The 26,131-nt window shown below is 57.9% G+C and overlaps 1 protein-coding gene across 1 annotated transcript; it reads left to right on the top strand.

Moving 5' to 3' along the window:
• Positions 1-403: 403 nt before the first annotated feature.
• Positions 404-23,148, top strand: EIF4EBP1 (eukaryotic translation initiation factor 4E binding protein 1). The gene is made up of 3 exons (XM_004598505.2): positions 404-605; positions 21,441-21,620; positions 22,878-23,148. The coding sequence occupies exons 1-3, from the start codon at positions 461-463 to the stop codon at positions 22,907-22,909; spliced, it is 357 nt and encodes a 118-aa protein (XP_004598562.1). The 5' UTR covers positions 404-460; the 3' UTR covers positions 22,910-23,148.
• Positions 23,149-26,131: the final 2,983 nt, after the last annotated feature.

The following is a 26,131-nucleotide window of genomic DNA, read 5'->3' on the forward strand; positions in this document are numbered from 1 at the left end:
GCTTAGGATACAAAACAATCCGACTTTCCCATCTGCCAACAGAGGGGGTCGACCCAGGCACTAAGTCCTAAAGCGAAAGCCAGTCCTGCCCAGTGGATGCCAGGCCCACTGGAATCCCTGACACAGCCCGAGAGACCCTGAACCCACAGCGCCCACTCATTCCTCCCTGCGTGGGAGGGGGGACCGTGGAGCCCCAGGAGGCCGGTCGGGGCGGGGGACGCCGGCACAGGCGCGCGGGTCACGGTGCGCTCACGCGCCCTGGCCCCGGGCCGGCGGGGCTCCCAGGCGTCCTGGCCCCTGGCCGGCGGGGATCACACGTGCAGCCTCGTGGGGCGGCGCAGCGCGAACTACAAGTCCCAGGGCCGGGGCCCCGCCGCGGCGGAAGGGGCGGCCTGGGGCGGGGCCTGGCGCTGTTTCAGCGAGGGCGGCGGGAGGGTGGCCGTGCGGTAAGTGGCGGACCATGTCTGGGGCCAGCAGCTACAGCCAGACCCCGAGCCGGGCCATCCCGGCCACTCGCCGGGTGGTGCTGGCGGACGGCGTGCAGCTGCCGCCTGGGGACTACAGCACCACCCCCGGGGGCACGCTCTTCAGCACCACGCCGGGAGGTGAGCGAGGGCTGGGGCGCCGCGTGCCGGCTCCGGGAAGGGGGCTGGGGGCCGAGCGGGCGGGCGGGATCGGGAGCCACGGGTCGGCTGCAAGGCACTGCTGCGAAACAACAGCCGAGGGGAGTCTGCGAGGGTCGTGGGAGAAGCAGCACCCTTTGCCCGAGCCCCGGGTGCGACGCGCACCGCCCGGATTGCAAACTGCCCACTTAGTTTCTACTTTGGTAATGAGGGGCGATGGGGAAACCACCGGGTACCCTCCCCAGTGAGCCAAGCTGAGGACCCCCAGGCACCAGGCACCCCCGCAAGAGACTGCTGAGGGGGTACTGCCCCTTGTGGGAGTCTGGGGCAGTTCTGAGGCGAGCTAGGGTGGGGTCAGGTGGCCCGCAGACCGAGGAGAGGCCCGGCCTGAAGTTTGAAGTGGGCTGGGCTTGGGCCGTTCTCTTTGGGATCCTGCGCCCCATGCCTTTCCGAGGCACCCTCCCCGTTTCTTGTGTTGGATTCACGCCCGTCTCCCCCGCTTTGGCAAACTTGGGGCCTGAGGGGGTGTTCCCGGGGTGGTGCAGGATCTTGCGGGCACGTGGAGACACCGTCCCAGTGGGCACGTGTGGGAGTTCCTTGGGCGCAGAACCACACGTTCTTCGGCCAAGATGGGGGGGTGGGAGCGCCGAGTGACCTCCCTGGGAGCTGAGGAGGAAGAGGAAGCTGCGCTGGCTGGGGTTGGGGCCAGCCCTGGGCTCCCACTCCGGCGCTAGACGTTCCCTGGGCGCCTTGGGAGAGCCTCAGCTTGCGCTGTGCTGATGAAACCTCGCTAGCCGTTTGCATGTTGAAATCCTTGGTGTCCTCCCCTCTCTCCACTCTCCGCCCACTCTGCCACTGACCCCACCCCGCGCCGGGAGCCCCCTCTTGCCTCCTCCATTCTCTCCTCCCCCCAGAGCCGCTTCCTCTCCAGCTGCTTTCCAAGCTACTTGAAAGCGCTGCCACGGACCCTTGGGCGCAGCGGAGAGCGGGGTGGCTGGGTGCACCTCGTGCCAGCGCGGGCACGGGCGGTGCGCGATCTTCCTGCTGTTGTGGGCAGGCCCCAGCCATAAGGCTCGGTTTCTGTCCTAAGACACCACTCTCAAGTGAGCCGCAGCCAGACCTGAGCGCCAGGGGCTGCTGTGAAGACAAAATTTATGGTGTCGGATCGGAACTGCGGAGGATCCCAGATCTGAACCGCAGGCGCCAATCGCCCATCCTCCCCCCACCCCAGCCGGGGAGGGGGCTGGAACACGTGTCTGCATGTCTGCTGTTCCTGGCAAGCAGCAGGGTCCTGGGGTGGGGGTGGGATGTGGCGTCTTTTGTGGGAAGGCGACCCGCCCCCGGAGTGGGGGTGCCCTTGTGTGCCCCTGACTCGCATTGGTTTTTTCTTGCTTGCGCCTCTGTAGTTCTTTGTCTCTGTGGCTTGCCTCTGACAGTTTGGGAGTTCTTCCAAGGCAGTGGGGTGGATCTCGGCTTGTGTGGCCTTGTAGGCTTAGTCAGGAAGGCTGCAGCAGCCCTTTTCTGCCCTGTCCTTCGGTGCTGGTTTTGGTGGATCAGAGGGGGCAGCGGTAGCCAAGGCTGCTGTTCACAGGGCACTCCCACCAGGGCTCACTTGCGGAGTAAGGAGTGAGGGAAGGAGGAATTGGCAGAGTTGGGCGCATCCACCGTTGAAGAAGCTCTTTAGTAGGGAGGGAGAGATGGGGTATGGGGACTTGTGGCATAGGCTTTGAGGCCCCCGGGAGGCAGCTGGCGGTGCTAAGAGCCCAGAGGAACCAGATGTTACTGTGAGACAGGCATACATTGGAGAGACTGCTGTCCTCTATCCCCTGTGAGCCAAGGCACGATCTGGAATCCCGGAATCCTCCGCCTCCTACAAGGCGCACTGCACCTGGATCTCTGCCAGGGTGGAGAAGGCGGAGCTAAGGAGAAGTGGTCCTCTCCTGGCTCGCCTGTGTGGTATGCATGGCAATGGGATGCCTGGATGCAGCTGCACTTTTGGAGGGAAGAGAATGGCCTGAGATTCTGTGTTCCTAAGCAGCCCCCCAGCCACTGATCCACACACAACATACCCCAAGTGCTCCCACACTTGTAACCCCCCAACAACCCTGGACTGGGCCAAGAACTTGGAATTCCATGAAGTGGCAAGGGGCTCTAGCACTTGAACCGTCCTCTCTCTACTGCTTTCCTAGGCTCAATAGCAAGAGGCTGGAGCTGAAATGGAGCAGCTGGAACCGAGCCTGATGTGCTGCTATGGGCTCCAACGCCAACCCCAAAGAGAGAGAAGGAGAGCGGTGCTTTCCTAGTGCCTGGGCTCACTTGCTTGCCGCAGCTCTTGACTCCTCATGAGCAGCTGTAGCAGCAACTGCTGCACTAAGCTTCTGCCAGCCGATCATGCTAGGCATGTCACTAAAGTGTTCTTCCCTGGAGGAAGGCTCAAGTCCTCGCTCTGCTCTTCATTGCAGCTTCCTGCTGTTGGGCATCCTAGGAGCCAGCAGGTTGATCAGTCAGTTAGTGACTGGGTCCCCCGCCACTCACGTGAGAGGCCGACGGTCAGTTCCTGCTTCCTGGTTCCTGGCTTGAACCTGGCACAGGGCTCTGTTGTGGGTGTGTAGGGTGTGAGCCAATGGATGTAGGATCTCTCGTTTCTCTGCCCTGTAAGCCAACAACGTTTTGAAAAGTAAATAGCAGAATCTTTGAAATTAGTTGGAGAAGTTCGTCTGGCCCTTTTCTGCCAGTCTGCACATTCCTAATGCAGGTGGTATGTCTGACCCCAGAGACCAGCAAGCGTCACTCGGGCATAGAAATAAATCAGGAATAAGCAGGTAGGCTGGCATGTGCTAATGGTACCTGTTGGTTAGACAAACAAGATCTGTGCCCGCAAGGCTTACGTTGGAGCAGCTCCCAAGTCTTTGGCTTTGGAACAGCAGAGCCAGAAAAACAGACAGGTGGCTGGGTACCGACGTGGAGCACAGCCCGTATCCAGGACCCAGAGCCACACAGAAGGGCCAGCATTAAGGGACAGCTTACAGTCACTTGGACATTAAGGCAGTGAGAATGCTACACGGGGTCCTATTCTCAGCCTTACCTGGCCTCCTTTGCAGGGGCACACCCTCGGTAAAGATTTAAAAAAAAAAAAAAGATTTACTTATTTTTATTTGAAAGACAGAACTGCAGAGAGAAGATCTTGCATCGGCTAGTTCACTCCCCAGATGGCCGCAACAGCTGGAGCTGGGTCAGCCATGGGCATGCAGAGGCCTAAGCACTTGGGCCATGCTCCTCTGCTCTCCCAGGCACGTTAGCAGGAAACTGGATGGGAAATGGAATAACTGGGGCTTGAATGAATGCTCATGAGGACTGCTGTTGTCTCAGGCAGTGGCTTAATCCACTGTGCCATGATACTGGCCCTTAAACAGCTTGTAATTCAAATTTTCCACAAGCTTTTTTTTTTTTTTATTGAGGTTGGTGCTGTGGTATCATGGGCAGGGCCTGTGCCTGCAGTGCCAGCATCCCATTTGGGCACCTGTTCGAATCCTGGCTGCTCCACTTCCCCCAGCACAAAAAGGAGGCAGGACTGGAAGTAACACTTGGCTCTGCCGTGACAGCATTGCAAGCAGAGGCTTAACTCCTCAAAGCACGAGGCTGGCTCCTTAGAAGTTCGGGGATTGGCATGTAATCCTTATACCTACATTTGTGGGGGTGCCCTACCAAATTTCATCACGTAATAGGCAGCATAAGGCCATCAGAGCTATGGGAAGACAGGCTCCTTGTTTGGAAGGCATGTGTTGTGTCTAGACAGGGATGGCAGTTTGACCTTGAGGGTTTGGGCCGCTTGTGAGGGAGACCAATACACTGACAGAGAAGCACAAGCATCCGGGGAGTCCAAGGGTGATTGCCAGGCTTGGGGCGGACACTGTTGGCAGCAGGCATTGAGCTTCCAGTACTAGGTGAATGGGTCCTGAGGAGCTAAGGCGTGGCATGGGGACTGTGGTTAATTCACACTGTGGGGTCCCCTGAGAGGTAGCTAGGAGAAGGGGTGTTAGCAAAATCCTCAAACTCCCTGCACTCCATCACCAGGGACCTCATTTATCTTAAGATGATTTATCTATGTGAGAAACAGACTGACAGATCTTCCATCTACTGGTTCATTAGCCCAAATGACCGTAACTGCCAGGACTGGGCTGAGCCAAAGCCTGGGGCCTGGAACTCCTGCCTAGGGCTCCCAAGTGGGGAGTGGAGGCCCCAAACACTTGGACCATCTGCTTTCCCAGGTGCGTTAGCAGGGAGCTGAATCCAAAGTGGAGCAGCCAGGACTCGAACCGCTGCTTGCTACAGCTTTACCACCTGCTACACACTGCTGGGGCCGAGATGTTACTTTTTTTTTTTTTATGATTTAGTTTTTGTTGGAAAGGCAGATTAGAGAGGAGAGACAGAGAAAGATCTTCCATCTGTTGATTTACTCCCCAAGTGGCTGCAACGGCTGGAGCTGAGCTGATCTAAAGCCTGGAGCCAGGAGCTTCAGGGGGCCGTCCTCAACTGCTTTCCCAGGCCACAAGCAGGGAGCTGGATGGGAAGTGGAGCTGCCGGGATTAGAACCGGCGCCCATATGGGATCTTGGCACATGCAAGGCAAGGACTCTAACCACTAGGCGACTGTGCCAGGCCCAAGATGTTACATTTATTCTAACTGGCTGCTGATGATTGATCCACTAGGAATTGAATATTCAAAGGACACCTCTCCTTGCCATCCTGATGGTACAGAACGCAGCTGTAGGTTATCCCGTCCTCTGAGGTGACATGTCTCTGTAATCTGATTTTTTTTTTATCTTTTTAAGATTTATTTATTTTTATTGCAAAGGCAGATATACAGAGAGAAGCAGAGACAGAGAGGAAGATATTCCATCTGATGATTCACTGCCCAAGTGATCGCAACGGCTGGTGCTACACCGGTCTGAAACCAGGAACCAGGAACTTCCTCCAGGTCTCCCAAGTCTTTGGGCCATCCTCGACTGCTTTCCCAGGCCACAAACAGGGAGCTGGAAAGGAAGCAGGGCCGCCGGGATTAGAACCGGCGCCCATATGGGATCCCAGTGCGTGCAAGGCGAGGACTTTAGCTTCTAGGCCACCGCACCGGGCCCTGTAATCTGATTTTTGTTTTATCCTGAAAGAGCAGAAGCAGCTTGCATGTCCACATTTGGTAGGAGAAGACAGGGAGGGAGGCGTTTTCCCCGTGGACTTGCTCTGACCTCTTTCCGGAGGAGTTGGGAGCACATCACAGCAGTATGGAAAGTGCAAGATTCCTACAGCACCTGTTGCCACCCATTGCTCTCGGGGAGAAATGTTGGTTTGGCATGTACATCCTTGGGTGTTTACATGGACGTGTTACTCTTACCATTCATGATGAATCGAGCGAGTCACGTGTGTTTGTTTTTGTCTTTGTTCTCCCGGTTAGACGGGAAGTATTTACAGAGCAGCTGACTCATCTTTGCGCCCATCCCATACCGGCCATCAGAAGTGGCGGAGCTGAGGAGCACACCGGTGTGGCACTGCCTCGCCCAGTCTCCTGCTTTCCTGGTTCGGGGCCAGGGTCCGCTGACTTAGCGCATGTGCTTCCTCCATCATACTCTGGTTATCCTGACCTTGACAGAAGCCGTGCTGCTACTGACGTGGCTTTCTCAGTATCACGGAGCAGGCCAGGGACTTTGTCTTACATTGAATAAGTTGGCATTGGGGTCAGGGTCTCACACCCTGGGATTATTTACCTGCCATACCCAGTGTGGCTGAGGGGGCCAGAGCAGGTCACGTCACACATACACCACGTTTTTTTTTTTTTTTTTTTTTTTTTTTTTTTTAAATATTCATTTATTCATTAATTACATTGCATTACATGACACAATTTCATAGGTACTGGGATTCCCCCCCCTTCACCCCAAACCCTTCACCCATCATGAATTCCTTCACCTTGATGCATAACCACAGCTCAAGTTCCGTTGAGATTCCCTAATTAAAAGTTTACACTATACAGAGTCCAGCATCCCACTTGTCCAGTTCAAGTTCAACCGCCTCTTAGGGAGGCCCTCTCAGGTTTGTAGGCAGAGCCAGCAGAGCGTCACCTCGATCAATTAGAAGCACCAACATATCATCAGCAACAGTCCAGGTATGATGAGGCTGGTGCAGAGTCCACTGATTGACATAGTCCGTCTTAGGGTTTCCCCTTGTCCAGTTTTCCGCTGCAAGCATAAAGCTGAGGTGGTTGATTCATCTACTCCATTTTCCATCTTTTTTTGATTAATGCTTTGATTCCTCCATTTTGTTCAGGGGAATCCCCTTAAAAAAAACTTTGAGGCATTCCCAGTCCAGGCTCCTACATGTATTACTAGTAAGCACAGTGCCCGCCACAGTCCATCACTCCGATCAGCTGATGGTTTTAACCCCTGGGTTGGTTCTCTTCTGAGCCCCGACCTCTATTGGAACCAATGAGTATCGCATCTCTCCCCGGCTCTGCCCATCACACTCTTGTCCCTCACCTAAACCAGTGGGAGGAGTGCTGGTCGGGTGTTGCATTCCCTGCTAGCACAGGCCATTTCACCTTGGCATTTTGTGTTTTGTACTGTTTTTTTTTGTTTGTTTTTTTTTTTTTCGCAACCAAACACGGCCAGGCCCCCACACAGTTTCAGCACTTGGGCTTGCCAGTGGATGACGTGAACTGACTCAGCCTGGTCTGCCCCAACCCGAGCCAAGTGTATTCCAGTGGGTCACATTCCAAAGCCTCTTCTGGGTTATTTACCTCCATGCTTCTTGCGTTTATTTGTAGAGTCAGTGTCCTGTCAGAGGATCTGTTCAGGTTCCTCCCTCCGACTCCTTCATGGTGTCGGGCTTCACGCATTCCAGCAGGTCCTTCGGCCAGCTCCGCTCTTCAATCCATTCTGGTTCCTGCTGTTGAGAGTTTCAGCCCAGCCACGGCTCGTCCATACCCACGCATATCTCATATATGGCTCAGATGGGGTTGAGGCCTAGCCGAGCCCGTCCAACGTCTATCCTGGTCCTCCAGAGCACCAAACTGTGCTGTGGTCTAATCCGGCATGGTGCGTCAAAGCCGAATTGATATTTGTGCCAAGGGATTACAACTGTGACCCGACCAGAACTCAGCCTCCCTCCAGTTCCTGTGCCCCTTAGTGGTAGGCTCCACGCAGCCAAGGCCTCCACCACGCTCTCCAACCAGGCCTGTTGCCAGCCAGTGTTAACTATGCCAGAGGTTGCTCTGGTCAGCCCAGAGCGTCCTATAGACTGTCATGCCTCCTGCATAGACTCCACCGGCCCTTCTAAACCGTCCAATGGGGTCAGAGTGTCAGGGCATTGGTCCACGTATGCCTTACACATTCTAGCCCCGAGTATGGTTCTTGAATGCCAGTCAGTGTCACAGTAATGCCTTCTGTGACCCCTCTGCTGATCCCTCATCCTATCAGGTAATGGGGCATCCTGCTGGAAAAGCCCGGAATTTTGCCTTTTAAGTGAGCTGATGTTGGCGATCGGCACTATAAAGTGACTACAGGTTCTTCAGAGGAAGATTAAATGCCTTTGAAAAGCTTAAGGACTAATACATATTCTCAGAGTACTGTGGGTTCAGCACGGAGCGTCTCATGCAGCATATCAGAGAAACCAAATTCCAGAACTTCCTGGCCGGGCGGCCAGCAGGCGAAGCCTGGCGCCAAATGGCGCACTGGCCGCCCGAGAGCCTCGCACCCCATGTACCTGCGCAGGTGGTGGAAAGCTTGGCTGTGTTAGGCTGGAATCGTGGCAGGGACCCTCGCACCCGGGCCGCATGGCGGCCCGGGGCCAAGCTGCTTGGGCCCCCGCCTGGATCGTGCTAGCTAGCTCCTCCCACACTCCAGCCCCTGGCATGGCGGCTCAGAGGCGTTCCCAACCCGCTTCTCAGGGTCCTGGGACAACCTTCCCGCCCAGAAGGAGGCCATCAGACCAGGACCCCGGCAAATCGGGAAGCTGCCCGAGAGCCTCGCACCCCATGTACCTGCGCAGGTGGTGGAAAGCTTGGCTGTGTTAGGCTGGAATCGTGGCAGGGACCCTCGCACCCGGGCCACATGGCGGCCCGGGGCCAAGCTGCTTGGGCCCCCGCCTGGATCGTGCTAGCTAGCTCCTCCCACACTCCAGCCCCTGGCATGGCGGCTCAGAGGCGTTCCCAACCCGCTTCTCAGGGTCCTGGGACAACCTTCCCGCCCAGAAGGAGGCCATCAGACCAGGACCCCGGCAAATCGGGAAGCTGCCCGAGAGCCTCGCACCCCATGTACCTGCGCAGGTGGTGGAAAGCTTGGCTGTGTTAGGCTGGAATCGTGGCAGGGACCCTCGCACCCGGGCCGCATGGCGGCCCGGGGCCAAGCTGCTTGGGCCCCCGCCTGGATCGTGCTAGCTAGCTCCTCCCACACTCCAGCCCCTGGCATGGCGGCTCAGAGGCGTTCCCAACCCGCTTCTCAGGGTCCTGGGACAACCTTCCCGCCCAGAAGGAGGCCATCAGACCAGGACCCCGGCAAATCGGGAAGCTGCCCGAGAGCCTCGCACCCCATGTACCTGCGCAGGTGGTGGAAAGCTTGGCTGTGTTAGGCTGGAATCGTGGCAGGGACCCTCGCACCCGGGCCGCATGGCGGCCCGGGGCCAAGCTGCTTGGGCCCCCGCCTGGATCGTGCTAGCTAGCTCCTCCCACACTCCAGCCCCTGGCATGGCGGCTCAGAGGCGTTCCCAACCCGCTTCTCAGGGTCCTGGGACAACCTTCCCGCCCAGAAGGAGGCCATCAGACCAGGACCCCGGCAAATCGGGAAGCTGCCCGAGAGCCTCGCACCCCATGTACCTGCGCAGGTGGTGGAAAGCTTGGCTGTGTTAGGCTGGAATCGTGGCAGGGACCCTCGCACCCGGGCCGCATGGCGGCCCGGGGCCAAGCTGCTTGGGCCCCCGCCTGGATCGTGCTAGCTAGCTCCTCCCACACTCCAGCCCCTGGCATGGCGGCTCAGAGGCGTTCCCAACCCGCTTCTCAGGGTCCTGGGACAACCTTCCCGCCCAGAAGGAGGCCATCAGACCAGGACCCCGGCAAATCGGGAAGCTGCCCGAGAGCCTCGCACCCCATGTACCTGCGCAGGTGGTGGAAAGCTTGGCTGTGTTAGGCTGGAATCGTGGCAGGGACCCTCGCACCCGGGCCGCATGGCGGCCCGGGGCCAAGCTGCTTGGGCCCCCGCCTGGATCGTGCTAGCTAGCTCCTCCCACACTCCAGCCCCTGGCATGGCGGCTCAGAGGCGTTCCCAACCCGCTTCTCAGGGTCCTGGGACAACCTTCCCGCCCAGAAGGAGGCCATCAGACCAGGACCCCGGCAAATCGGGAAGCTGCCCGAGAGCCTCGCACCCCATGTACCTGCGCAGGTGGTGGAAAGCTTGGCTGTGTTAGGCTGGAATCGTGGCAGGGACCCTCGCACCCGGGCCGCATGGCGGCCCGGGGCCAAGCTGCTTGGGCCCCCGCCTGGATCGTGCTAGCTAGCTCCTCCCACACTCCAGCCCCTGGCATGGCGGCTCAGAGGCGTTCCCAACCCGCTTCTCAGGGTCCTGGGACAACCTTCCCGCCCAGAAGGAGGCCATCAGACCAGGACCCCGGCAAATCGGGAAGCTGCCCGAGAGCCTCGCACCCCATGTACCTGCGCAGGTGGTGGAAAGCTTGGCTGTGTTAGGCTGGAATCGTGGCAGGGACCCTCGCACCCGGGCCGCATGGCGGCCCGGGGCCAAGCTGCTTGGGCCCCCGCCTGGATCGTGCTAGCTAGCTCCTCCCACACTCCAGCCCCTGGCATGGCGGCTCAGAGGCGTTCCCAACCCGCTTCTCAGGGTCCTGGGACAACCTTCCCGCCCAGAAGGAGGCCATCAGACCAGGACCCCGGCAAATCGGGAAGCTGCCCGAGAGCCTCGCACCCCATGTACCTGCGCAGGTGGTGGAAAGCTTGGCTGTGTTAGGCTGGAATCGTGGCAGGGACCCTCGCACCCGGGCCGCATGGCGGCCCGGGGCCAAGCTGCTTGGGCCCCCGCCTGGATCGTGCTAGCTAGCTCCTCCCACACTCCAGCCCCTGGCATGGCGGCTCAGAGGCGTTCCCAACCCGCTTCTCAGGGTCCTGGGACAACCTTCCCGCCCAGAAGGAGGCCATCAGACCAGGACCCCGGCAAATCGGGAAGCTGCCCGAGAGCCTCGCACCCCATGTACCTGCGCAGGTGGTGGAAAGCTTGGCTGTGTTAGGCTGGAATCGTGGCAGGGACCCTCGCACCCGGGCCACATGGCGGCCCGGGGCCAAGCTGCTTGGGCCCCCGCCTGGATCGTGCTAGCTAGCTCCTCCCACACTCCAGCCCCTGGCATGGCGGCTCAGAGGCGTTCCCAACCCGCTTCTCAGGGTCCTGGGACAACCTTCCCGCCCAGAAGGAGGCCATCAGACCAGGACCCCGGCAAATCGGGAAGCTGCCCGAGAGCCTCGCACCCCATGTACCTGCGCAGGTGGTGGAAAGCTTGGCTGTGTTAGGCTGGAATCGTGGCAGGGACCCTCGCACCCGGGCCGCATGGCGGCCCGGGGCCAAGCTGCTTGGGCCCCCGCCTGGATCGTGCTAGCTAGCTCCTCCCACACTCCAGCCCCTGGCATGGCGGCTCAGAGGCGTTCCCAACCCGCTTCTCAGGGTCCTGGGACAACCTTCCCGCCCAGAAGGAGGCCATCAGACCAGGACCCCGGCAAATCGGAAAGCTGCCCGAGAGCCTCGCACCCCATGTACCTGCGCAGGTGGTGGAAAGCTTGGCTGTGTTAGGCTGGAATCGTGGCAGGGACCCTCGCACCCGGGCCGCATGGCGGCCCGGGGCCAAGCTGCTTGGGCCCCCGCCTGGATCGTGCTAGCTAGCTCCTCCCACACTCCAGCCCCTGGCATGGCGGCTCAGAGGCGTTCCCAACCCGCTTCTCAGGGTCCTGGGACAACCTTCCCGCCCAGAAGGAGGCCATCAGACCAGGACCCCGGCAAATCGGAAAGCTGCCCGAGAGCCTCGCACCCCATGTACCTGCGCAGGTGGTGGAAAGCTTGGCTGTGTTAGGCTGGAATCGTGGCAGGGACCCTCGCACCCGGGCCGCATGGCGGCCCGGGGCCAAGCTGCTTGGGCCCCCGCCTGGATCGTGCTAGCTAGCTCCTCCCACACTCCAGCCCCTGGCATGGCGGCTCAGAGGCGTTCCCAACCCGCTTCTCAGGGTCCTGGGACAACCTTCCCGCCCAGAAGGAGGCCATCAGACCAGGACCCCGGCAAATCGGGAAGCTGCCCGAGAGCCTCGCACCCCATGTACCTGCGCAGGTGGTGGAAAGCTTGGCTGTGTTAGGCTGGAATCGTGGCAGGGACCCTCGCACCCGGGCCGCATGGCGGCCCGGGGCCAAGCTGCTTGGGCCCCCGCCTGGATCGTGCTAGCTAGCTCCTCCCACACTCCAGCCCCTGGCATGGCGGCTCAGAGGCGTTCCCAACCCGCTTCTCAGGGTCCTGGGACAACCTTCCCGCCCAGAAGGAGGCCATCAGACCAGGACCCCGGCAAATCGGGAAGCTGCCCGAGAGCCTCGCACCCCATGTACCTGCGCAGGTGGTGGAAAGCTTGGCTGTGTTAGGCTGGAATCGTGGCAGGGACCCTCGCACCCGGGCCGCATGGCGGCCCGGGGCCAAGCTGCTTGGGCCCCCGCCTGGATCGTGCTAGCTAGCTCCTCCCACACTCCAGCCCCTGGCATGGCGGCTCAGAGGCGTTCCCAACCCGCTTCTCAGGGTCCTGGGACAACCTTCCCGCCCAGAAGGAGGCCATCAGACCAGGACCCCGGCAAATCGGAAAGCTGCCCGAGAGCCTCGCACCCCATGTACCTGCGCAGGTGGTGGAAAGCTTGGCTGTGTTAGGCTGGAATCGTGGCAGGGACCCTCGCACCCGGGCCGCATGGCGGCCCGGGGCCAAGCTGCTTGGGCCCCCGCCTGGATCGTGCTAGCTAGCTCCTCCCACACTCCAGCCCCTGGCATGGCGGCTCAGAGGCGTTCCCAACCCGCTTCTCAGGGTCCTGGGACAACCTTCCCGCCCAGAAGGAGGCCATCAGACCAGGACCCCGGCAAATCGGAAAGCTGCCCGAGAGCCTCGCACCCCATGTACCTGCGCAGGTGGTGGAAAGCTTGGCTGTGTTAGGCTGGAATCGTGGCAGGGACCCTCGCACCCGGGCCGCATGGCGGCCCGGGGCCAAGCTGCTTGGGCCCCCGCCTGGATCGTGCTAGCTAGCTCCTCCCACACTCCAGCCCCTGGCATGGCGGCTCAGAGGCGTTCCCAACCCGCTTCTCAGGGTCCTGGGACAACCTTCCCGCCCAGAAGGAGGCCATCAGACCAGGACCCCGGCAAATCGGGAAGCTGCCCGAGAGCCTCGCACCCCATGTACCTGCGCAGGTGGTGGAAAGCTTGGCTGTGTTAGGCTGGAATCGTGGCAGGGACCCTCGCACCCGGGCCGCATGGCGGCCCGGGGCCAAGCTGCTTGGGCCCCCGCCTGGATCGTGCTAGCTAGCTCCTCCCACACTCCAGCCCCTGGCATGGCGGCTCAGAGGCGTTCCCAACCCGCTTCTCAGGGTCCTGGGACAACCTTCCCGCCCAGAAGGAGGCCATCAGACCAGGACCCCGGCAAATCGGGAAGCTGCCCGAGAGCCTCGCACCCCATGTACCTGCGCAGGTGGTGGAAAGCTTGGCTGTGTTAGGCTGGAATCGTGGCAGGGACCCTCGCACCCGGGCCGCATGGCGGCCCGGGGCCAAGCTGCTTGGGCCCCCGCCTGGATCGTGCTAGCTAGCTCCTCCCACACTCCAGCCCCTGGCATGGCGGCTCAGAGGCGTTCCCAACCCGCTTCTCAGGGTCCTGGGACAACCTTCCCGCCCAGAAGGAGGCCATCAGACCAGGACCCCGGCAAATCGGAAAGCTGCCCGAGAGCCTCGCACCCCATGTACCTGCGCAGGTGGTGGAAAGCTTGGCTGTGTTAGGCTGGAATCGTGGCAGGGACCCTCGCACCCGGGCCGCATGGCGGCCCGGGGCCAAGCTGCTTGGGCCCCCGCCTGGATCGTGCTAGCTAGCTCCTCCCACACTCCAGCCCCTGGCATGGCGGCTCAGAGGCGTTCCCAACCCGCTTCTCAGGGTCCTGGGACAACCTTCCCGCCCAGAAGGAGGCCATCAGACCAGGACCCCGGCAAATCGGAAAGCTGCCCGAGAGCCTCGCACCCCATGTACCTGCGCAGGTGGTGGAAAGCTTGGCTGTGTTAGGCTGGAATCGTGGCAGGGACCCTCGCACCCGGGCCGCATGGCGGCCCGGGGCCAAGCTGCTTGGGCCCCCGCCTGGATCGTGCTAGCTAGCTCCTCCCACACTCCAGCCCCTGGCATGGCGGCTCAGAGGCGTTCCCAACCCGCTTCTCAGGGTCCTGGGACAACCTTCCCGCCCAGAAGGAGGCCATCAGACCAGGACCCCGGCAAATCGGGAAGCTGCCCGAGAGCCTCGCACCCCATGTACCTGCGCAGGTGGTGGAAAGCTTGGCTGTGTTAGGCTGGAATCGTGGCAGGGACCCTCGCACCCGGGCCGCATGGCGGCCCGGGGCCAAGCTGCTTGGGCCCCCGCCTGGATCGTGCTAGCTAGCTCCTCCCACACTCCAGCCCCTGGCATGGCGGCTCAGAGGCGTTCCCAACCCGCTTCTCAGGGTCCTGGGACAACCTTCCCGCCCAGAAGGAGGCCATCAGACCAGGACCCCGGCAAATCGGAAAGCTGCCCGAGAGCCTCGCACCCCATGTACCTGCGCAGGTGGTGGAAAGCTTGGCTGTGTTTACACCACGTTTTTTATATAGATGTCACAGTCATTGCTCACTGTGGCTCAATTGGCTAATCCTCCACCTTTAAGCACTGGCATCCCATGAGGGCGCCGTTTTTTTTAAGATTTGTTTACTTTTTTATTGGAAAGGCAGATTTCATCCGATGATTCACTCCCCAAATGGCCGCAATAGCCGGTGCTGCGCCGATCCGAAGCCAGGAACCAGGAGCTTCTTTCGGGTTTCCCACATGGGTGCAGGGTCCCAAGGGTTTGGGCCGTTCTCAACAGAATTGCCAAGGGTGGAAATCTTCCACTTGGTAGTTCACACCCGCATGGCTGTAACAGCCAGGGCTTTGCCAAGTCTGAGCTTGGAGCCCAAAGCTTGTTCCAGGTCTTCCATGTGGGTGCAGGGTCCTAAGCATTCTCCCAGGCACATTAGCAGGGAACTGGATGAGAAGTGGAACAGCCGGCACCAGTGAGGACAGCTTAACCGGCTACACCACAATGGGCACTCTCACACTTCTTACAGAGAACTCCCCAGATGCCTGCTACAGCCAAGGCCAGGCCAGCCGGAAGCCAGGACCCCAGAGCTCCTTCAGGGCAGGGAGCCCTGTTGCTCCCAGTCAGCGTGAACAGGAAGCTGCCTGGGTGGGGGAACCACCTGTGCACGTGGGTGGGGCTGCAGGCCAAGTTTTCAGGCATCATCCCCTCTGCCCGCCCCTCCCTGCACTGGCCCAACCACCAAGAATAGAACTTTGCTAGGAGGATTGAGTCAGGGCTGCCATGGCAATCTGCAGGCAGATGGCTGCCATGCTGGGACACCTGGTGGGCACGAGGGTACCTCACAGAGACCATGGGGAAAGAGATTAAAGATAAGCTAATATTGATGCCAAAAAGTTTTTCTCTGTGTGTATAAGATCCCTTTGGAAGCACAACAGATTTTTTTTTTTAAATTTATTTATTTTGGGCTCAGCGGTGTGGCCTAGTGGCTAAAGTCCTCGCCTTGAACGCACCAGGATCCCATATGGGAGCTGGTTCTAATCCCGGCAGCTCCACTTCCCATCCAGCTCCCTGCTTGTGGCCTGGGAAAGCAGTCAAGGATGGCCAAAATCTTTGGGATCCTGCACCCGTGTGTGAGACCTGGAAGAGGTTCCTGGCTCCTGGCTTCTGATCGGCGCAGCACCTGCATTTGCGGCTCACTTGGGGAGTGAATCATCGGACGGAAGATTTTCCTCTCTGTCTCTCCTCCTCTTTGTATATCTGACTTCTTATTAGAAAGTTATATATAGAGAGGAGAGGCAAGAAGATCTCCCTTCCACTGGTTCGCTCCCGAAGTGGCCACCACAGCCAGAGCTGAGCCAATCCGAAGCCAAGAGCCAGTAGCTTCTTCTGGGTCTCCCACATGGTCCCAAGGCTTTTGGGCGGTCCTCAACTGCTTTCCCAGGCCACAAGCAGGGAACTGGAAGTGGGAGAGCCAGGATATGAACCGGAACCCATATGGGATTTTGGCACAAGCAAGATCAGGACTTTAGCCATTAAGCTACTGATGCCAAAGTTTGTTGAAATCCTTGCATATTATGGGATCTTTAAAACATATTTTTCAAAGTTTTTGCATCGAAAGTAATTTTTAGCTCCCCCCAAACATTTCTCTTGGGGTCCTGCCTACCTCCCTCTGCAGAAAGGGAGCCCACGCTGTCCCGACCGCGCCCCACCCCAGCACTCTAATTTAAGGGCACATGGGGCTCAGCGTTCCCTTGGGTTTTTGCAATGTGGAGGTTAAGAACCAGGGCTCTTCCTGTTATACGTGACTGAGTCAATGATTTGACTCAGGTGTTAGAAGAGAAGTGGGAAATTTTATGATGTGCAGTCACTGATAGCCAGTACCCCTTACAGTGGGCAAATGAAATGTGGCTGTGTCCCCCCACCCTCTGTCCTGAAGGTGGGGCCTAACAGCAATGGAATGTTAATTCCATCCTGTGCCACTACCCCCCCCACTACCTAGGTATTTGCTCCTGCCCACCTGTGACTCACTTATCCTCTGAGAGGGGACAGTATTGCGTTGTTGTGTAACCTCTCCCCTCACAAGCCTGTGAAGCTGGGGCTCCCTCCCTTCCTGATCAGGTGCTTCCGTTGCTCTGGCACCTGGACTTTTGGCTGACCCAGGACAGGTAATCCCCTGAGCATGGTCCCTGTGTCCTGCATAGATGGGACAATGGATATAGCAATATTATTTCTGGTTTGTGTACTATCAGGAGTTCCAGGAGGGGTGAGGCCTAGCAGTAGTAGAATGTGGGAAGAGAAGCCAGGGAAAGGTGAATGGCTGCAGCTTTGTGTGTCCAGGTTGTTCACTGTATGTCTCTTAGGATAACTTGTATTGTTGGGGAAGCTGGGACATAGATCCCAGGCTTAATGGATGAACTTCAGGGTAATGAGCATTTGTTCCTCTTGGGGTTATGTTTGGATGGATTATGCTTTGTTGGATTATGATTGGTTGGATCGCCATATGGACTTGTGATTTGCTATTTCTAGCGTGCTCTATTATCACCAAGCTTGGTTAATAAAAACTCCTTAATAAACCTTAGACACATCTGGTGTGATCTCGCTTGCACCCCGTAACACTTCCCTTCTGGAGAGGCGAGTGAAGGAATTTCTCCTACTCTTCAGAGAAAAAAGAAACAGTGAGGGCCTGTATGGGTCTCAGCTGGACGCTGGGGTGCTTAACCCCCCCAGAGGTGTGTTCTCAGTTTGGGTTGCCAGTTCATATCTTCAAGGGGGTTGGATTAGGGCCTCCCCCAGGGGGCCGTCATTGTGGCTCACGGCTGGGCTTAAGCCATTCTGCAACACCCAGCAGCCGTCCCAGCTGCCCCACTTCCAGGTCCAACTCCCCGCTGATGGGCCTGGAAAAGCTGCAGAAAATGGCCCCAGGAAGCTCTCCCATCCACTGGGTTCACTCCTTGAGTGGCCATCACAACCAGAGCTGTGGGCCCCTGCCACCCAAGTGGGAGACCAGGATGAAGTTCCAGGCTCTTGGCTCCTGCCTTGCCCCGCCCTTCGATCATTGAGGTCCTGGTGGGGTGGCCATTCTGTCTTTCAAATTAATCTTTAACAAAATAAAAGGTTTTCCCCACCCCCACTCCGCCCCCTCCCCCAGTCTTCTTGTTAAGGGAATCGCTCCTCCCTCCTCTCCAAGGTCTTATCTCCAAACACAGTGGCCACCGCAGCCTAGAGGTTGGGGACAGAGGTGTAACTTAACCCGTTACAGGACTGCTCTCCTTCCTAGCGGGGACAGCAGGGAGTAGATGGACATCTCAGACAGACACTCCCTACTGGGACAAGGTTCAGGGTGGCCTCGCCCTCATCATTTGCAAGGGGCAGGGGCAGGGTGTGCCCAGTGGCTGGCCCAGGTTGACCCGAGGCCAGGTGGCCACCGCTGGGAGCTGTTTTGCAAACAACCCTGGAGTGTGTTTTCCTACAAGTGGCTGTTGCCTGTTGTGAAATGCTGCCCCTCCTGTCCCTGGAAGGCAGACAGCAGTTCTAGGAAATTCCATCTTTGGACTCTGCCTAAGTCCCTGCCCCGCCCCCCCCCCCCCCCCCCCGATTCCCGGGGATGAAGCCTGCTGCTCCAGGGTAAGCCCAAAGCTCTGCTCCTGCTCCAGGAGCTGGGCTCAGTTTACTAGACAAAGTTGTAATCCAAGCAACAGTGGCTGCCAGAAAGGGGGGGAGGGTCAAGTGGAGAAGAACTCGAGCAAAAGGGGATGTCCCCCTCAAGGAACACACTGTCCCCACAGGCTCCTCACGTGGATGGCTGGTGGCAGTACTTTCAGGGTGGAGTTGAGATGGGCCAGGGGTGTGAGCGGACAGCCAGGGGAGCCTCAGTTTGCCCATCCGCAGGTGGGATATGATCAAAGCGTCCTCCTCGCCATGGATTACCAGGGGACTTCAGTACCTGGCATGGATGACGGGTGGCAAAGGTGGCTTTGTGTCCACCTGCTGGCCTAAGGAGTCTAAGCGTGTGTTGGTGCCACAACAGGGCGCTTTCAGAAAGTCCATGGCCAATGCAATCGGAAGAGTGCTTTGGTGCTTTTGGTGCACAAATGTTGTGAAGACTGTGAGGTTTCAATTTTTTTTTCCACCCAAGGAAGTTTATCTTTGAATTCTGTTTCTCTGGACATCATCACGTGTATAGAAGGTACCGATAAATGCTTTTTGGCTTCAATGGAGCTCCAGTGCCTGGCCTGGGGTTGTGTGTGACTGTCTTTTTGGTAACAGTTCGGTGTAATTATACGCCCCTTGTTGCAGTTAACATTCCCAGTGCCCAGGTCATGACCCGGCCCTCCCAGCTGGGGAATGGCTCGGGTGGGGAGCCGTTGAGGGACTGTGGGGCCCACAGCCTTTGCCTGAAACACCTGCCAGCAGGCAAGTCCTAAAAATAGCAGGGCCCTTCAGCGGGGGCCACTTTAAAAATAGTTGGAAGGGGCTGGGCACCACATTCATGTTTCCTGGGTGAAGAAACCAGGCCCTCTGGGAACGCCTGTCTTGCCCTGCAGCTCCCATAAAGTGCCTTGGTGATGGTTTCGGGGGGCCTGTAGCTAGCCCCACTTTCAGGAAGCCCCAACAGTTTTCTCCTTATTGTCAGCATCAGGCAGCCTCACCGCGAATGCAGAGTGTTTCTTTTTATTTTAGTTTTAAGGATTTATTTATAGATTATCGCTTCTCTCTCTTTTCGCTAAGATCAAGTGTAGGATGTATGTGTTTATTTGAAAGGCAGAGTTAGCAGTGAGAGGTTCCCTCCACTAGTTAACTTCCCAAATGGCTGCAGTGGCCAGAGCTGCTGGGCCAGGGGCTAGCCTGGTGTTTGGGGCTCCATCCCTTTCCCCCACGTGAGTGGCAGGGACCCATATGGGATGCAGCAGCTGGGGTAGCTGGACAGACCGGCCTGGCTTGTTTCTGGTCCTGGGTGTTTTGTCAGCGAGGTGAGGGTGTCTGAGGCGTCCCCTTCCGGAGACATGAGCTGACTGCATTTCTTGCCCATGGCTCCCAGCTGGCGGTGAGGACTTGGGTGCCGCTGGTCCCCACACACGCTTGCCGTGTCTGTGAACAGCCGCACCCACACTTTCCGCAATGCCCCCTAATTCCTGGGTCCACCTTCTTGGACATGTGTCTGAGGTGGGCTCTGGAGGGAGCAGCCTTCTGCTGCAGGGTTCCTATGGCAACCCCTGGAGTGACGCTACCGCCCTCACGGGGACACACACACAAAACTTCCATTTCCATTGACGGCAACAACATTTTCAGCCAAGGTTCCTGGTTCCCTTTTCTTCCTTTCAGAGAGTCTTCTGACGTGTTTACTTGCAAGGTAGAGTGACAGAGAGGGAAAGAGAAATATCTTTGATTTGCTACTTCATGCTCCAAATGACCGACAGTGGCCCAGGCTGGTTCAGGTCAAAGCCAGGAGCCAGGAACTTCACCCAGGTCTCCCACGTGGGTGACAGGGAGTCTGAGCATGCAGGCCTTTCCCAGGCGCATCAGCAGGGAGCTGGATCGGAATTACCTTGGCACGCAGCAGCAACGATTTAACTCACCAGGCCCGGCACGGTAGCCTAGTCGCTGAGGTCCACGCCTGCATGCATCAAAATCCCATATGGGAGCCAGTTCTAATTGCTGAAGCCCTGCTTCCCATCCAGCTCCCTGCTTGTGGCCTGGGAAAGCATTCAAGGACAGCACAAAGTCTTGGGACCTTGCACCCACATGGGAGACCAGGAAGAGGCTCCTGGCTCCTGGCTTCTGATTGGCTCAGCTCCGGCTATTGCAGCCACTTAGGGAGTGAATCAGCAGGAGGAAGATCTTCCTCTCTGTCCTCCTCTCTGTATATCTACATTTCCAATAGAAATAAATAATATTAAAAATCTTAAAAAAAAAGATACAGTACCGTGTGTGTGTTTTTAAGATTTACTTATTTATTGCAAAGGCAGATATACAGAGAGGAGGAGAGACACAGAGGAAGATCTTCCATCCGATGAGCCTCTTCCAGGTCTCCTGTGTGAGTGCAGGGTCCCAAGCCCTTGGAACATGCCCCACTGCTTTCCCAGGCGTTAAGAAGGGAGCTGGATGAGAAGTGGAGCAGACAGAACTTGAACCAGCAGGTACTGGGGCCAGCATTGTGGTACGCCACGAGGCGTCTGTGATGCCACCACACCACATCCGTACACCTGTTGGACTCGCATCATGACAGTCTCCTGCCATCATTCCCCGGCACTATCTCCAGTCTTCCTCAGCACACTCTGTTCTCTTGGAGATGAAATATCCTGCTTCCAAGCCTCCCCCCCGCCCCCCCAAATGCTAGATTGGTGGGAGTAGGTGGTGGGCCTGGGCGAGGGGGAGGTCCTCCTGGCCCTTGTGGGAGGGGCTTGTGTTCTGGATGTGGTTGCGTCATAAAAGGCCAAGGGGGGCCCAGCCTCCCTCCCCCACCACCCCCACCCTGTCCTTCTCTGCATCTTGGCTTGCCACGCCACCTCCCTCTGCACAGACTCAGCCACTGCCACCATCTGGCCAGCCCTGGGGGGCATGTCTGAGCTTGTACCAGGCAGCTGCAACTTGGTGCGCCCGCATGAACCTGCCTCCTGCCTCCTGCCTCAGTGGCTTATCCTTGTGACTTGGGCAAGGAGTGGACTAACAAAAACGGTCCCTCCCCTCGGGTGCACAGGGAGGCCACTGCTGAACATGAAGCAGTGGCTCTCAGCTTGAAATGGGTGCCACAGGGTCCACAGGGATGCTGGCACCACAGGCAGAAGTTTAACCTGTATGCCCCGGCACTGGCTCCATCTTGGTAATGGGTGTTAGACAAGCTGAAATGTGAGTAACTTTCTCCTTAGGATGAGCATCCTTTATCTCAACGGCAAGGTCAACAGCAGCACCTTGCTGCTTGTGCCATGTGGCTTCTCCAACTTCCCTTTGCCCCACCAGGCACCAGGATCATCTATGACCGGAAATTCCTGATGGAGTGTCGGAACTCCCCAGTGGCCCAGACGCCTCCAAAGGACCTGCCCACCATTCCCGGGGTCACTAGCCCTACCAGTGATGAGCCCCCCACAGAAGCTAGCCAGAGCCATGTGCGCAACAGCCCGGAGGACAAGCGGACAGCCGGTGAGTTGCCAGGCTGGGCCAGGCGGCAGCCCCTTGGGTGGGATGCTGAGAGCTATCAACTACAGCCAGCTCTGTCCCTTACAAGGGACGCAGGAACCCAGGATGGATTGTCTACTGAGGTATTGCCATCCGTGATGGGGCAGGAGATGGCTCACTCAAATCTTACCCTCTGAGAGGTAAACACCTGAGCAGGTGTGATCCCTTTAAGAAGATGGGTGGAGACAGCTTGGCCCGCCCATGGCCATGCCCTTGGCTCAGGCCTTGCTGGTGTCCCCACCTCCTGAGTGGTCCTAGTGAGCATTTGAGTCTACATTCTTCCCTGGCGTGCTGTGTAGCTGCCCAGGGCATCCAAGCTCTGGGCTGAGCTTCCAGGTGACATGAAGTCAGGACTGGCCCCCACTGACCCGTCCCCCTGACCACCCCGTGGCAGGAAGCAGCTGCTGCCTCTCGGCTAGCCTGGCTTTGCTGATGCCACCATAGTTAGTTCACCACCCTGGAATGACTCACGGTTGTCTTGGGAACCCCTCCCCCGCCACGGGTGTTCAAAAGATGAGCAGCTGGTCACCGTGCTTTGAGTGAGGCTTGCCTGGGAAGAGGGTGTGGAAGGGAGGGTAGATTCCCACCAATGCCTGAGGCACCAGCACCTCCGCCCACCTTCTACCTCAAGCCAAAGCCTGGATGCTGAGGCTGGAGAAACGCCCACCCCTTCCATCCCCAACTTGTACCCAGCTTCCCCTCTAGTCTCTAGAGCGCCCTCTGGATATAGCAAATGTCTCAGTAGTTAATGTTGTTATAGTGTGGGGTGAGATGGAGTGAGGGGCTTAGTTTCCATGCTGCTTAGCTGGCTGTGAGCTGTGAGCTGTGTCCTTGGACCCTATATGGGGAAGGGGAGTCAGCCACCTCCTTACTGGGGACCGGAGCAGATGTGTTATTGCATTAGAAACTTGGGTCCTGCTCGGTATGCTGTGAATGAAGCAATTGCAACTAAAATGGGAAAACAAGTCTTTTTGCAGCCTGAATGACCCGCACGTAGCTGTGGAGAGGCGAGGGCTGACTCATTCACTCAGCCGCTTTCCCATGGGGGCTGGGCATAGAAGGGGCTGGATGTTTGCCTAGTAGGTTATAATACCGTTTTTTCCAAACCTGAAATGCGTGTTCTCCCAGGAATGAGGGTGTGCACTGTCCTGGCCCCTGAGATGTTGGGCAGCCCCATCCATGCCTGCGGCTTACCTGGTCTCCTGTTCTTTCTCTCCCCAGGTGAAGAGTCGCAGTTTGAGATGGACATTTAAAGGACCAGCTGTCCCAGCGAGCGAGGCCCTTTGGGCCAAACGTCACACCAGCCAGGCCTTAATGGATCTTGGCAGGTGCCAGTCAGGGTGGGGGGTGGCAGCATTCCGGCCCTCTGCTGCCCTGCTCAGGGTGTCTGCCTCCCTCCCTCATTGTCAGCACCAGCACATACCTCCAACTGTGCCTCCGTGGGTGCGGGAGCCGCAGCCTGGACCCGGACGGTGGACCGCAAGAGAGAGGACCCTTTGGGTCTTCTGGCCCTCTGGGGGCGCACCCACCCCTGCCTCAGGTTGGGGGTGCCTTGAGGAAGCGTCCCTCCCCGCCCTCCCCACGAGAAGCAATAAAAGCTGCCTTCACCCTCGGGGCCCGTCTGAGCTCTTTCACACCCACACTTTGGGTGTGAGCCTGCCCGGTCTATGCCGTCATGTGGGTCTCTGTCCCACCAGGCCCTGTGGATGAGGGGAGCAAGCATCCAGCCGAGCCTCTGCGACTCCCGGTGCAGTCCCTCTTCGGCGCTTGGTATTCCGTGTACATGGCCACCTCTGTGTGGTCTCCTGCCGTCCCCTGGCCTGCGACCCGGTCACGCGAGCCTCGGCTAAGCACACAGGCTCGCACTCAGGTCCAGCACGCAGCTAACTCATCTTTGGCTGGTCCATTTGTGCGAGCTGTCATGGGAGACACAAGCAAGAGAGGCAAAGTCTGGAGGGCTTTATGGAAGCCTCGGATCGGCCCGTAAGAACGTAGGCAGTGCGTGTGAGCTGGTATGGGGGTGCTGGCCTCTGCACGTGGGAGGGAACTTGCTACAGGTGTTACCGCATCTCAGCCCTGCAAGGGAGTGGGCAGGGAGCAGGCGGACCAATGTTAGAGCGGTCAGGATATTAAGGGTTGGGCTTTTGTTTAATATTAATTTTTCTTGGAATGTCAGATATACTGAGAGGAAGAAAGACAGAGGAAGATCTTCCGTTCGTTGTTCACTCTCCAAGTGACCACAACAGCCGGAGCTGTGCCAATCCAAAGCCAGGAGCCTGGAGCTTCTGAGTCTCCCATGCGGGTGCAGGGTCCCAACGCTTTAGGCCGTCCTTGACTGCTTTCCTAGCCCACAAGCAGGGAGCTGGATGGGAAGTTGGACTGCTGGGATTAGAACCGGCACCCATATGGGATCCCGGCGCATTCAAAGTGAGGACTTTAGCGCGAGGCCACCATGCCTAGCCCAAGATGCAGGATTTTTAAACCCAGTGCCTGCAGGGGCCAGCACCCTGACGCAGGCTAAGCCTTTGCCTGTGACATCCCATGTGGGAACTGGTCTGAGTCCTGACTGCCCCGCTTCTGATCCAGCTCCCTCCTATGGCCTCAGAAAAGCAGAGGATGGCTCGGGTCCTTAGACCACTGTACCCATGTGGGAGACCCTGAAGAAGCTTCCAGCTCTTGGTTTCAGAGGGGCCCCACTCTGGCTGTTGTGGCCATTTGGGGAATGAACCAGCAGAGAGGATAGAAGATCTCTCACTGTAACTCACCTCTTAAAATAAATCTTTAAAAAACGCCTCTTGTTGCAGCCATTTGGGGAGTGTATCAGAACATAGAGGATGTGTCTTCTAAATCTAATTGCTGTCCTGAGCCCTCAGGCATGCTCACTCTAGGAAACCAGTACAGTTTGGCTTGCCCCTACAACTTCGCCAAAACCAGTGTCTGCTGCGAATGGAGCTGCTAGGTTATTGATTCAGGGTGGGCTTTCCTGGATCATGCGTGGTTGAGCTCGAGGGAATATGACGGGACTGAAGCTGGGCCTCCGTGGGGAGGCAAGCCGGAGATAGGTCTGTGTGGTGGGGCTCTGCACTCTGGATGACCCCGAAGAGAGAGGTGCCAGCTTAGGACTCGCGCAGCGTAAATGATGGGGCGGCCCAAGGGAAACCTGGGTCCTTGGCAAAGTACCCTTGCCAGAGTGTGTGGGTCGAGTATAGGGACTGAACTGTCAGGCAGCCGGACTGAGGTCGCGACTGGGGCCTCTTTCCCTTGGTCCTCTTGGGTACTCCATTCCCCCATAGGAAAGGTACAGGGACATGTGGCCAGCCAGGTGGCCATGGGCTTATTGCCTGCAAAGCCAGGACATCCAGGGAGGCAGGATTCACAGGTGGGCTTAGCCAGTGGGTTTTTTTTTTTTTTTTTTTCTTTTTTTTTTCCCTGCTGAATCCAGCCTCGTAGCACAAAGCACTGGCTAAGTATCTTACTCCCACCCGGCGTGCTGCCAGAGCTTGAGGCAATGCCAGAGAACTTTCCAGACAAGAGGCCAAGACAAACCAGCGGCCCCAGGAGGCATGATGAGATGCAAATAAATTCACTGGAAAGCATGATGGTGGCAGGGACAGGGGACAGAGACTCAACTCGGGGAGGGTATGTGTGCAGGCTGGAGAGGACACTGACAGAGAGGTGATATCTGGAAGCAATCCAATGTAAGTGTGCCGGCGTAAGTTGCTTTTTGCTTGAAGCATTTGTTGGAGAAGTACAATGACAGTGGGGGAGAGGGAAGCTTCCTTCCGCTGAGTCACTCCCCAAATGGCTGTGAAGTCTGATCCAGGCAAGGCCAGGGCCAAACAGCAACACACCTGATCCCAGCTCCCACGTGGTTGTCAGGGATCCAAGTACTGGGCCATTGTGTACTGCCTCTCCCAGGCACATAGCAGGAAGCTGGGTCAGGCAAAGCAGACCAGCTGGGACTCTGATATGAGATGTCAGTGTTGCGAGCAGCAGCTTAACACACTGCACCACAATGTTAGCCCCACAGGGTAACAAGCGTAGATGCCTGGGATTCAAAGGCTGGGACCCAGAAGGAATTAATGACCGGATTATCATCTCGGTGGCTGGAGGTCCCCTCCCTTCCGTTCTACCTGGGCTCCCTAAAACTTGAGAAGTTAGTTTTAGGCACATCCTAAACACAACACAAGGCCATGCATTGGAGGAGTTGGCCCTCCCCCCTTGGAGGTTGATGCACTACAGAAGTGACCTGTAACAAGGGCAGAGGTCAGTCCTGTCCCTCTTCTAAGCGGAGGACACATGTCCCTTGCTGGGACACTGTTGCGCTGCCAGAGCTGGCAGCAGCCTGGGGACAGGCAGCGCAGACACCTCAAGTTTCTGGAAGGAAGTGGAACAAAGCCTCCCTTTTCTCATGGGCAGGCGGCTGAGCCTCTGGTAAGGAACCATCTTCCTGCAAGAGAAACACTTCAAGGTTA

The sequence above is a fragment of the Ochotona princeps genome, chromosome 11 (genome assembly GCF_030435755.1).
Source record: "Ochotona princeps isolate mOchPri1 chromosome 11, mOchPri1.hap1, whole genome shotgun sequence".
Taxonomy (NCBI): domain Eukaryota; kingdom Metazoa; phylum Chordata; class Mammalia; order Lagomorpha; family Ochotonidae; genus Ochotona; species Ochotona princeps.

What these genes read in the sequence shown, in the direction of transcription:
- EIF4EBP1 (XM_004598505.2), top strand. Translation starts at nt 461, where the DNA reads ATGTCTGGGGCCAGCAGCTACAGCCAGACCCCGAGCCGGGCCATCCCG. An exon ending in CTTCAGCACCACGCCGGGAG is followed by an intron (nt 606 to 21,440) that starts GTGAGCGAGGGC and finishes TTGCCCCACCAG; the next exon opens with GCACCAGGATCATCTATGAC. An exon ending in GGAGGACAAGCGGACAGCCG is followed by an intron (nt 21,621 to 22,877) that starts GTGAGTTGCCAG and finishes TTCTCTCCCCAG; the next exon opens with GTGAAGAGTCGCAGTTTGAG.